General features: G+C 42.3%; 1 protein-coding gene across 11 annotated transcripts in view; it reads left to right on the top strand.

Moving 5' to 3' along the window:
* KCNMA1 (potassium calcium-activated channel subfamily M alpha 1) overlaps positions 1-12,045 on the top strand; it is a 781,341-nt gene that overhangs the window by 616,377 nt on the left and 152,919 nt on the right. For all 11 annotated transcript variants that reach the window (XM_033209826.1, XM_033209813.1, XM_033209812.1 and 8 more), the window contains exon 16: positions 11,036-11,104. In XM_033209826.1, coding sequence (XP_033065717.1) covers positions 11,036-11,104 — 69 coding nt within the window. The remainder of the gene's footprint in view (positions 1-11,035; positions 11,105-12,045) is intronic.

The following is a 12,045-nucleotide window of genomic DNA, read 5'->3' as shown; positions in this document are numbered from 1 at the left end:
CACTTAGAATCCTCATGTCTGTAATCGCAGCACTTTTGGAAGTTGGGGTGGGAGGGTCACTTGAGGCTAGGAGTTCAAGACTAGCCTGGTGTCTTGAACCAGGTGTGCGGTGGCACACACATATGGTCCTAGCTACTCTAGAGACTGGGATAGGAGGATTGCTTGAGCCCAGGAGGCTGAGGCTGCAGTGGGCTATGATTGCGCCACTGCACTCCAGCCTGGATAACAGTGAGATTATATCTCTAAAATAATAAAAAAATAATAATCTCAGATGTTGAGTTTAAGATGAACGGGGTCTTTGTGCCCATTGAAAACACAAACTCCCTGAGGTTGGTGAAACATTAAGCCTGATCTCCTGACACCTTAGCAAAGGATTTGACAAGTGTTCTTCTCACTGGGGAAAAACAGGGGGATCTGGGAGCTCACTGGGCTGAGGAAGAAAAGCCATTTGCTTGCGCTTCCTGCCTACTTACAAACCAAATCACCTTCCCGAAAGAGAGGTCTGAAGACATCCAAACAAAACCGATTGGGCTTTACCACAAAGGAGAGTACAATCCTGGGTGCCCTTGGCCTCCTCTGTATCACGGTTTTCTTTCTGTATGCAGGAGGGAGGGAAGCAGAGCGCTTGGTGGCTTCGTGTTTACCTGGAGCCTCCTGTCACTGAACACAGCAGGTGCACTCTGTCAGTCCCTGGGCCCAGACCCTAAGCAATCCAAAATGGTTTGGCTGTTTACTGAAATTTCTCACCCTGTCTCTAAGTGAAAGTTTAAATGCTAAATGGACTGGAAAAATGAATAGGTAATTGATTCAGAAGGAGTTATTTTCTGAAAATGGATGCCCTATTGTGACTCCCATGTGTGCCTTTCTTTGAGAGCTATTTCTCTTCCTGCCACTGAGAGGAGTTAACCATTCAGAGGCATTGGGTCCTGGAACACTGAGGCTGTCCCAGGGGATCTCCCCCTCCTTGGAGCTTGGCCTGCCTAGGATAGAAAGCCCTGGGGGAAAGCAGGCTTTTTAACGGAAGCTAGTTTTATAAAAAGGCAATTGAAGCCTTGTCTTTCTAATGTGGTGGTGGTCTGAGCACATAGATGAGCTGCCAGCGCCTGCAGGGAGTCTTAGGCTGGTGAGGGTGTCAGCAGGGGCTCCGTCAAGCCCCCTTCCTTGGCTGTGGGGTTTCCCTGGCCTAACTGGTGTTTGTGTCCAACAAGAGTGCTCCCTTCCCAACCCCCAGGCCCTTCTTGCTTTTCCACCCTTCTCTTACTCTGCTCCTGGTGACTGAGTGGGTTCCTCTCACCAGTAACTTGGAGGGTTAGGACTGTTCCCCCTACAGGCTCTAAATGAGATACTCACAAGGTACGTTTGACTACATTCGTGTTTAATTTCATAAAAACTAATTGCTGATATTTCAAAATAGTGGTATTTCACGTAAAAACTAGATTTCTGGCTTCTTTAGAAAATCTAATGTGACAGTGCAAGACCTACATTTCCTCTGAATGCTAACTGGCTCCAGTTTGATGCAGCAAAGGGGTTAGTGTAGTCATGTAGTCACTCCTCCCTGATATCTTAAACCAGGCCAGATTCACACATAAATCCCAGGCCTGGCCCTGTGGATGTGTGAGTTTGCCAACCCTGACCCACTGGGTGGTATGGAACTTCACTGGCCTTCAGCCAGCTCAAGACCTGGCACTAGTGGCTCTGTGAATATTCCCTTTGATTGATTTTAGTATTTAGAACATGTCCCAAGGAGGAGACAAATTGTTGTCAGATAATTTAGTATTTGCTCAGTAAGGCTTCTGGAATATATATATATATATATATATATCCCACTTCTGGGGGGATATATATATCCCAAAATATATATATATATATCCCACTTCTGATGTGAGTGAGAATGTGTACAACTTAGTGCTATTATTCGTTTAATACAATGATACAGCAGAGGTAGAAATGATCAATAAAGGAAGGACATTTAATGAGATTTAGGAACATCCCAAAACATTGAAGCTCTCCTCAAGCATTTGATTATCTGGAGGCTTAATTATCTGTGTTTTCTACTTTAAATTAAAGAAAAGCCATAACTCAAAGTTACCAGCAGTTTAATGATAACACTCTTCAATTCAGGTTAATTAAAGCACAGCCGTAATTAGAGTGTAGTGTTGTACATCACTGGGCTGGCACGTAAGTATTTTCATTACAGTAAGAATTGGCTATTCAATTTCAAAATGACATAAAGGATGCCAAAATATATTTTAAGCTGGTTCACAGAGAAGAAAAAGAATTGGGGAATATTCTGAGTATCATAAAGCACAGATAAAATATACAGATTTTCAGAGCAGTTTCTATAATTATGCGCTGCACTAAAACAATATGCAGCCAATAACATCTTAAAGCATGGAAAGAAATAAATGTGCTTTTTCTCTGGGCTGGCAAAATGCTCCCTTGCAGGGTGGGATTGGGAGAGCTTGGAGTTTTCTCAGAAGCTAGGAGAGTCATTCTATGAAAAGATATGGGAGCAGGATGCAGGGGTGAAATTTGAGGTTGTTTCCCAAGAGAACAGGAAGGGGAACAAAAGAGGCAGTGGAGGCAGAAGGTCCTGCCACCCCGAAAGCTATCTCTATCAAAATTTCAAGCCAAGAGATTCTCAGTGTAGCCTTCAGTCTGTGGCTGAAGGCCCAAGAGCCCCTGGCAAATCACTGGTGTAAGTCCAAGAGTCCAAAAGCTGAAGAACTTGGAGTGTGATGTTCAAGGGCAGGAAGCACCCAGCACAGGAGAAAGATGAAGGCTGGAAGACTCCACAAGTCTAGTTCTTCCACATTCTTCTGCCTGCATTATCCTAGCCATGCTGGCAGCTGATTAGATGGTGCCCATCCAGAGTGAGGATGGATCTACCTCTCCCAGTCCACAGACTCCAGTATTAATCTCCTTTGGTAGCACCTTCACAGATATGCCCAGGAACAATACTTTGGAACCCTCAGGTCAATCAAGTTGACAATATTTAACCATTACAGGTGCTTACCCCAATTTCCTTCTCTGAAATAGGAGTGCTATGACTTATCTGTCAGTACTGGTTAATGTCTTTTCCCCCTCTCCCTCCTCTCCTTTTCCCTCTACCATTTATCTTTCTCATTGAATATAAAAGAAGCACTTAGAAAGAAAGAAACACATTGCGAGCTATATGTGTATCCAATTTATATTTACTTTTAACCTTTAGTAAATTCTCTTATCAGTTAGTCACCAATTAACCAGATATTTAATGAATTGGGATATGTGCATCATTGTGCCAAGCTTGGTGCCACTTCTAGAGGAAACTGCCTACTAGATTTGATCAAATATGTGTGCATGAAAAGATTAATAGCAATACTTACAAATGCCAACAAATGCCAAGTAAAATATTCAGTTTGCCTGGGTTGGCTGCCTCCAGAGTTTACGGTCCAGCTAAGGAACATAGTACTCATCCTCAGAAGACCTAGACACCCACTGATAAGTGCTTTGGTAGATGCACACAGCTGAGATAGAGATGCTGAGAGTTATAGGGACATCTCCCTGTAGGCTGGGGGGACATGGGGGTGTTTCCTGGAAGAGATGACATTTGAGCTGTGTCTTGTCAGGAGTTTTGATTCAGATGGGGGATAAAGAAGGAAGAGGATATTCTAAGAGGACACTGTGCCACACAGTACCATAGGGAGCGCTCTTAACACATAGGTCTCCGAGATTTTCCAGTTAGAGCAAATTGATTTCCTCTTTAGATGAGAGAAAGAGATGCATCAGATTTATTTTGACTTGTGATTTTTTTTTTTGGAAACTGATAACAATGTTTTTTATGCGCATTTGCAAAAGTGAGGGTGCATTCCCCTACCCCAGGGAGGGCAGAGGGGAGGGGAGGGACTGGACAAGGAGGAACTGCAGAAAACCACAGGTTCAGCAGTTGGGCTGCCTCAAGAACACTGTGTTCTAGGTTCTGAATTTCACAGTGAGCTTGTTAGTCGGTCATTCATCATTTGCAAAATATAAAAGCTGAATTGTATCTGGTTTTACAGCTCAGAGGGGATTAGGACAAAAGATGTATTTAAAATATGGTGTGTGTCTCTCTCTGTCCCTCTGCAGCTGATGGAGCAGTTAAAATTCAGATTTGATGTGGAGTATTTAATGCCTGGGTAACTTGGCGAACTGTGATCAGATCTTCCCCAGCTGTGCTGAAGGGCAGGAGTTCTGTCCCCAAGCCCAGGGGCTAGTATGGATGCTACTGTGCTGGTTTAAGAGTGCAGGGGGATTCTCTATTCCCTCCTCTACTCCCTGCATTCAGTGCTCCCCTCCCAAATTCAGAAAATCGTGCTCTCAACCTATGTTGTTTTGCACAGACAGATCTTTAAAAAGCAGCAGCTTGGGGAAATTTAAAATTTAAGACCGCCCGGAGAAAGCTGGGCTTCTTGCCCAATGAAAACTGTAGCTAGTTTAACTTGAGTTCTGTGAAATCATTAGTTTTTAGAGAAAGACAGCTAAATTTGAACATGGAGCAGAAAGAAACCAGGCAGACCCAATTGTTATATGGTAGATTTCTTTAGCCTGACTGCAAAAATGAACATTTTAAGTGAATTTATGGAGAGACTCAGATCTCGCTCGCTCTCTCTCTTTTTTTTTTTTTTTGAGATGGAGTCTCACTTTGTAGCCCAAGCTGGAGTGCAATAGCGTGATCTTGGCTCACTGCAACCGTATCCTCTGGGGCTCAAGAGATTCTCCTGCCTCAACCTCCCAAGTAGCCTCTAGTCCCAAGGGACTAGAGGCATGCACCACCACACCTGGTTAATTTTTTTGGAGTTTTAGTAGATACAAGGTTTCACCATGTTGCCCTGGGTAGTCTCGAACTCCTGAGCTCAGGCGTTCCACCCGCCTTGGCCTCCCAGAGTGCTGGGATTACAGGCATGAGCCACTGCACATGGCAGATCTCATTTTTTAAAAAATATTTTCCCCTCACAGAACTGGCTCTATTCATCCACTGGTTTGGGAAGTACTGCAATTAGGGTTGAACATATATGAATAGAGATGTGAATACAGTATTTGTGGTTATTTCTACTACAGAGACCCAAGAGGTGACCTTCTATGTGCTTGTGAATAAACTGTTGACCCTAAAGTCTATTGAAATCCTCAGTAACAGGCTACTGAGGCAGTAGTGGATCCAGAATTCTCTACAGAGGGGTCAGGGAGGGAGTCCTGTTGGAAATGGGGTGGACGCTTGGGCGTGGTCAGGGAGGGAGTTCTGTTGGAAATGGGGTGGATGCTTGGGCTTTGACTCAACATTGGTTTCTCATAGCAAACACACAGTTTTTTCTTTCATTTTATGTTTCTCATTAACAATAATAGCAAGGCTCTCTAAAAATACAGTTTCTTCACACTTTAGGCAAAAGTTAATTGTCTATATTAAGTAATGTATTTTTAAATTCTAGAGTCTTAGGTGTGCTAGTGGAGATGGTGTGTCTGTGTGAGTGTGTGTGTATGTGTATGAAAGAGAGAGAGAAAGAGAATAAGAAAGTGGGAGAGAGGGTGGGGATATTCTGAAACCTTCCCACTCCATTCCTATCAAAGCTTCATAGAGAAATAGAGTCTTAACATTTCCATGAACATTTTAAATCAGTTCTATTTTCTTGGTGCTGAGTCTTGGAAATCCTGATGTTTCAAAGTTTCTTTACCTAGATATTTTGATTTCTAGGACCTGTCATTTTAAATTAAAGCTCCTGAATGTGAATCTTTTCCATTCCAACCCGTTGATCCAGAAGACCTGGTTTCCCAACGTGCATTGTTTGTATCCGTATCTACTTCAAATACTTGTGCCAATGTGACATTCCCTGGGCCCTCTGGATAGCTGAAGAGGGGCTGGTGCTTCAGGTGGGGCTGGGTTCAGGGGGAATGATGACAGTTGGCTTCTTTCGTCCTCCCTCATCTGACTTGTAGGGTGAGTCCTCTTCAACAGCCCCAGACCTCCTCTTTGTATGTTCTTCCTGAAGGTGCAAACTCTATGACAGGTTTCCATGTTTAATTCACACCAGCAAGTAATCTTTCCAGTCAAGGGGGCTGATTTAATGGCAAGAACAATTTATTTCCCTCTGGGTAGACAGAAACAGTTGGACTCTAATTCTTAAGAGCCTTTGTTCAGGAACATCTGGGTTGAAACTACTGTAGTTAACAGATGATGTTGGCAGTAAAAAAAAAAAAAGGCTTTGTATAATGTCGCTGTCAAATTTGGTAGACCTCTACTTAATAATTATCAAGAAAGCAATCTAACTTGTTATTACAACAGTTTTATTGCCGATTGCGGGCTTAAGACCTTTTTGTGACAAGTGGCATTTTTTCTTGAAAAAAGAAGTCATTTCTATTCCCCTGTAATTATTTTTGCAACCAGCAACAGCTTCCTGCGTTGGACATATTGGGGCATTTTATTTTAGAAACCAAGAATTAAATTATTGCTAGCTTATGGCTGATTTTATCCCATTTATCACATAGTGAAGGCTTTCTTGCTTCCTTTTTTCCCCTTACCTCACCTCACCCTGCTTCCTGATTTCACACTAATCCTGTATATGTTGAAACACTGTAAGTTGAGTAAAGGCAGAATTAGAATAAGGATTAGATGGCTAATGCCCATTCTTCTTTACCAAAAAATGGTGCTGAGTGATGCGAGTAAATGTTTAACCAGAGAACATCAATTTTGAGTAGACTGAAAGTATATATATTCTTGAAAATGAAAGGGGTACATAAGGGCATAAGAGGGTCTCTAGAAGGTCCCAAGGACAAATTGTTGTATTTTAGAATTGGACTTGCATCTTGGCATTGTGGATCGAAGGCAAAAATTAGATTCCCAGAGCATATCACTACTTTTATTTCCTTCTGTATCCTTCCTTTCCCATCTGTCCGCTTCTAACAAATAAGACAAGCTAAGAAGCAGCTTATTTCATGATTCTGTACTGACTTCTAAGCTTTCTCTGCATAGACTTTCCTAGTTTGCCACTTTATCTTTTCTCCATCACTCCAGCCACTCATGAGATTTACTCCCCATTCATGCATGCATTTATTTATCCAGCCTTTGCTGAAGGCTTACACTTTGAACTTTGCAAAATGCCAGTGAGGGAAAGCATGCATCCTGTACAGGAAAAACTCAGTCTAGAGGGAAGACTATAAGTAAATAAGTCATTACCACACCAGCTCCCCTGTTCACTCAGCTTGCTCTGCTCTTCCGCACGGGACACCTCCAATAGAGGCTGCATCTCTGCAACAGGATGCAGTCCTTAAGCCCAGGATTGTGACATTGGCCAACTCTCTGTGGCAGGATCTAACAAAAAAGTGTGATTTGAACACTCACAGAGGGAGCCATAGCTCTGCTTCCAGTGTAAATCATGGTTTATTATACTTGATTGGTATTCTGCAATATCCAGAGGATACCTATTATAGTAGGGATTAAAAACTTAGATACCTGTAAAGTTCAGGCAGTTAGCAACAAAGAATGAAGAGTGAGGCCATCTGAGACAACAGAGAGTGGTGGGGACTGTGGCACATTGGAGAACAAACATCCCATCCAGAGGGATAAGTGCTTCACACCCTTTTAGCCATGTAGAATGTGGTGCCAATGTAGCCATATCTGATTTTTCAAGGAAAGCTGAAAAGCCAGTTTTTATGTGAATTCACTTGTTGGCATCTATTTACAGTTTTTTAAAAAACACTGTACTTACCAAACAGAATGTGTCTGCCTGTTGGGCTTGTGACTGCCACTACATTTCCTCTCTTCTGATGAGAAGCATCTGTGCAGCACATTGCATCAAAGACTTGATTTCTACTTTTGGCGTTTTACATAAAAGTCAGTTGACCTTGACCTAGTTGCTCTCCTCTGTTTGGACCTCAGTTTGTCATCTGCCTAGAAAGGGCAGAATCAGCTGGTCTTGAAGGGCTTGAATCTGAAAATCTGTGTTGTGGCACGGCTTGCCTATGTTCTCTCTGTTCACATCATTCTATCCCTCTCCTTTCCTTTGGCCAGTGGGCAACAGCTTGTTTTGGGTCAAAGGACTTCTTAAAAAGGGACTTCTATAAGGCTTTGTAGAATCATCTTAGGTATGGATTTGAATGTTTTGATGTTATGGATTTAAAACTGGAAGAGGACTCAGATCTGCAGGACCATCCCGTATAAGGTTAAAGAATGAATACAAGGCCACATAGATTTTAGGACTTTCTTGTAGTAGGAAACTCTTTTCTTTTTATATCCAGTTGGTAAATGGTACTGTAGTAGCTAGGAAGACATAATTCACCATTACTGTGAACTATTACTTCCCTTCTTACCAGTGGGATTAGGTTTATAAAAGCAATGACGATATTTGATCCCATGAACTACCAGAGTCCCAAATTGGACTGGTCATTGCTCATAGGATATTAGCAAATTAACCTTTGCACGATCCATACTAAGTTTAAGATCAGCCTTCTCCCTGATGTTTTGGTATTTAACTACTATTTACATTGGTAAGTGGTTACTTAATTTGGTAATTTGGTTCAATAAACATTGCATAAGCTACATATATATTTTTAAAAGCAATTTAAGTTCCAGAAGTAACAGTCCCATAAAAGGTACATGTTATCAGTGCTCTTTGGGACATAAATTAAGGAAGGCATTTTCCAGCTGTAGTCGGATATGTGTGTTGGTGTTTCAGCAAGCTGCCCAATCAGCACAAAGCCCAGGTCATTTGAATCTTCTGGCAGGAATCAGAAAACCTGCAAATCACAGAAGATCCCAGATATGCCTGGATAGAAGTGGTCCTTTGACATCTGACTGTCTGCTGAAAACAGTGCTGGGGACCACAACCTCACATGTAGGAATGAGCAATTGGTCTCACTCCCTGGAGAGCATGAAGCCTTCAGCAGTACTTTCCTTGAAAGCAACACATCGCCATATCCAGCACATCTGATTATGTCACTTTTCTATTTTAAACCAACTAAAATCCCCCAATTCCACTTATAATAAGCTGCAGACTCCTTGCTCTGGAAAGCAAAGACCTCATGATCTTGTTCCCACCTCATTTCTTGACCTAATCACTGTCACACTTGACTTTGCTCACTCAGCTGCAGTCTTACTGGATTTATTGCTGATCCTCAAACACCCAGCGCTCTTCCCTGCCTTAGGGCCTTTGTGCCTGCTGTTTCTGCTTCCTAGAAAGCTCTTTCCCCATATCTTCTCATCATGCTGTTGGGCTCCCTGCATCCTCAGAATGCTCCTCCTGACCCGTCACAGATGATATACCTCTTGTGAGTTACTCTTTATATTCTTAGGTTATTTTATTTTCAACATAGAACTTGTCATCATCTAGGAATTTATTATTTATTCACTTGTATATTTGCTTATTGTCTGTCTCTCCCAGTACAAAATAGGCTTCACTGGAGATCGAGATGTAGTGTATCCTGCCAGGTATCAGCTAGACACCTTAGGCAAGTTACATCGACTTTCTGATCCTTGGTTTCATCACATGTAAAATGGAGCTATCAATAGAAGTCTGAATAATTGGGGTAATAGCTTTCTCTTAGGGATATTGAGGGGATTAAATTGAACCACCAGGAAGCCCTCCCCATATTGTGACCCAGTACCTTATCCCCCTTACAATGCTGGAGCTGAATAAATAGGCATAAACTCATTGTTCAATCTATCAGTTAATCAATGTTCTATTATTCAAAATGGTAATACTCATTGTAGAAATTTGTCGTACATCACGTATGTAATTATTTTGTTTATGTGAGCTTTTATTCTATAAGTATGTAAGTGTATGGTTTCATCTAATTGTATTGTGCCATTTACATGTTCATGTCTTTTTATATATTTGTTCTATTTACATGTTCATGTCTTTTTATATAATATTATTTGTTGATCTTATATCTTGCAATATTCTGTGAAAAGCCATTTAGAATGCTAATACTATATTGCATTGTACTTTATTGCCTTATTATTGGGCATTTAGGTTGTTTTCTATTTTTCTACTCTGTATAAATAATACTTACTCCGAACATCTTTAAGCATAAACATTTTACTGCACCTTTTGTTATTTTCTTAGATTTGAAACCCAGTAAATGGAAACCATTTGTTTGTTTAGCTTCTCTGTATCGGTGTGTCTATTCACTATGCCCTGTGGAGAATTCCAAACAAGTTCAGGACTCTTAAGGAAGTTGCTCTGGTTAAGGAGACAAAGTTCAGACACGTGAAACAATAGGGAGCGACCATAGCCAGTATAAAATTAACTAAAGGCTCAGTGATTTGTTTACAGATAAGGTGCTGGGAGAGTTTTGAGAACAGAAAATCACAGGGTAGCAGAAGCTGGAGAAGACCTACTGCTTGGAAGATTAGAGTTGACGTGGCCTGGGACGATGGATTGGGAAGAAAGAAGAAGGGATGGGGAGTGGGGGATGCACAAGGGAAGGGATGGAAACAGGAACAAGCCAGCCTTAAAGCAGTCTGCTCTGCAGTTGAGAGCACCAGGCAGATGAGGTGAGACAGCTTGGATGGAGCCAGGAGTGACGATGCCATCGTCATGTGCTGGGCACCTACACAGAGGCCAAGTATTATTACCATCACTCCAAGCACACAGGGGTCTGTTCAGAACAACAATATGAGCCATTTTTACAAAAGACTGAAATGGAATCCAAATAACAGGTCCAGCTGGTCCAAATCTTTCCCTCCCCCTGTAGTTAACATTTTACTACCCGACCGAGTAACTAATGAATCTGGCCCAGTGTAAATCCCCAGGCACAAATCCCTGCTTGGGCTCTGTGTCTAGACAGCCAGACCTGAGTGTAATTTGCACTTTGAGCATCCAGCACCTTATCACTTGCAAGAAATCAGGTTTAACAGGGAAGATGGGGAGGTGTTGCTTCCACCCCTCCCTTTGGCACAGTGCCGGTGGAATGAGGATCCCCCTCGGACAATGACTGCATTAGGAGACTGAAAGATTGTAATAGTGTTTGTTATGTGGCTCTGGTCATTCAGAAGCACTGATTGGGAGGCTTCTCCATCTCATTGCAGGCTGTGTTTTGTGAAGCTCAAGCTCCTAATGATAGCCATTGAGTACAAGTCTGCCAACCGAGAGAGCCGGTAAGTTTGCGGTGACCCAGCGGCCGGCTGACACTTTTGGTGGTGAGAGTGCATTCTGAGAACGGTCGGTTCACTTCTGCTTTCTTGTGAATTATTTATCTGCATGGAACCATGTAACACCTCTCTGACCCTAGAACACATTTCGAGGGTCCCCCGGACACTGCAGCTTCTATGCCAGACCAGCCTGGCATCCAAAGCCCCGCTGGGCATTCAGAGAGTGTTTCTCCAGGGAAGAGGGATAAGTCCTACAAAATATCTCCACCTGATCATGCCGACCTGGACTTTTCACCTTCTAAGTGTTAAACCAGACCTTAAAACCCTTTTTTACTGCTGTGAGCAAAAAGCAGGTGGACTCTGGCCTCCTTTACAGCAGCCTTGGGGTAGAGCTGTGAGGGGAGACACCAGCTCTCTTGATAGCCAAATTACAAGCAGCCTATTGTGTACCATATGTGCTTCTCCCGGTGCAACCAAAATCCAGGTGGCAGAATATCAGCTTCATGTAAATGAGCCAGGAGAGTGGGGCTCAGAGGCAGGAGCTCTCTTTATTTATTTATTTTACACTTAATTATGTGCAAATCAGACTGATGAGGGACTGTGTCTGGTTGAAATAGATAACATCCCAGTCAATATATGAGTTCACGCTGGAGGTGGGAAGCATCATGCTAACAAGAATTTTTGCTGATGGAGTACTGTACGCGTTACAGATAAAATAGAGATGATTTTTTTGCTCCCCAATTCTTGTCAATAGTTTTGGAAGAAAGAGAGCTCATTGAGAAATGCTCAAGCTTTTGTTCTGTGAAATGACACCCATAGTCTATTCCTTATAGTTCATTTTTTTGATCCTGCAGATGCCCAAATGTAGAGTGCAGATCCCCCCAACAAATACCTTAATACCTGAGCAGAGTACAGGGGAAGACTAGACGTTTCCTTTTATCATCATC

The sequence above is a fragment of the Trachypithecus francoisi genome, unplaced genomic scaffold (genome assembly GCF_009764315.1).
Source record: "Trachypithecus francoisi isolate TF-2019V2 unplaced genomic scaffold, Tfra_2.0 Lachesis_group9, whole genome shotgun sequence".
Taxonomy (NCBI): domain Eukaryota; kingdom Metazoa; phylum Chordata; class Mammalia; order Primates; family Cercopithecidae; genus Trachypithecus; species Trachypithecus francoisi.
Note: the sequence above shows the minus strand (reverse complement) of the source record. Positions and strands in the feature narration are given on the sequence as shown.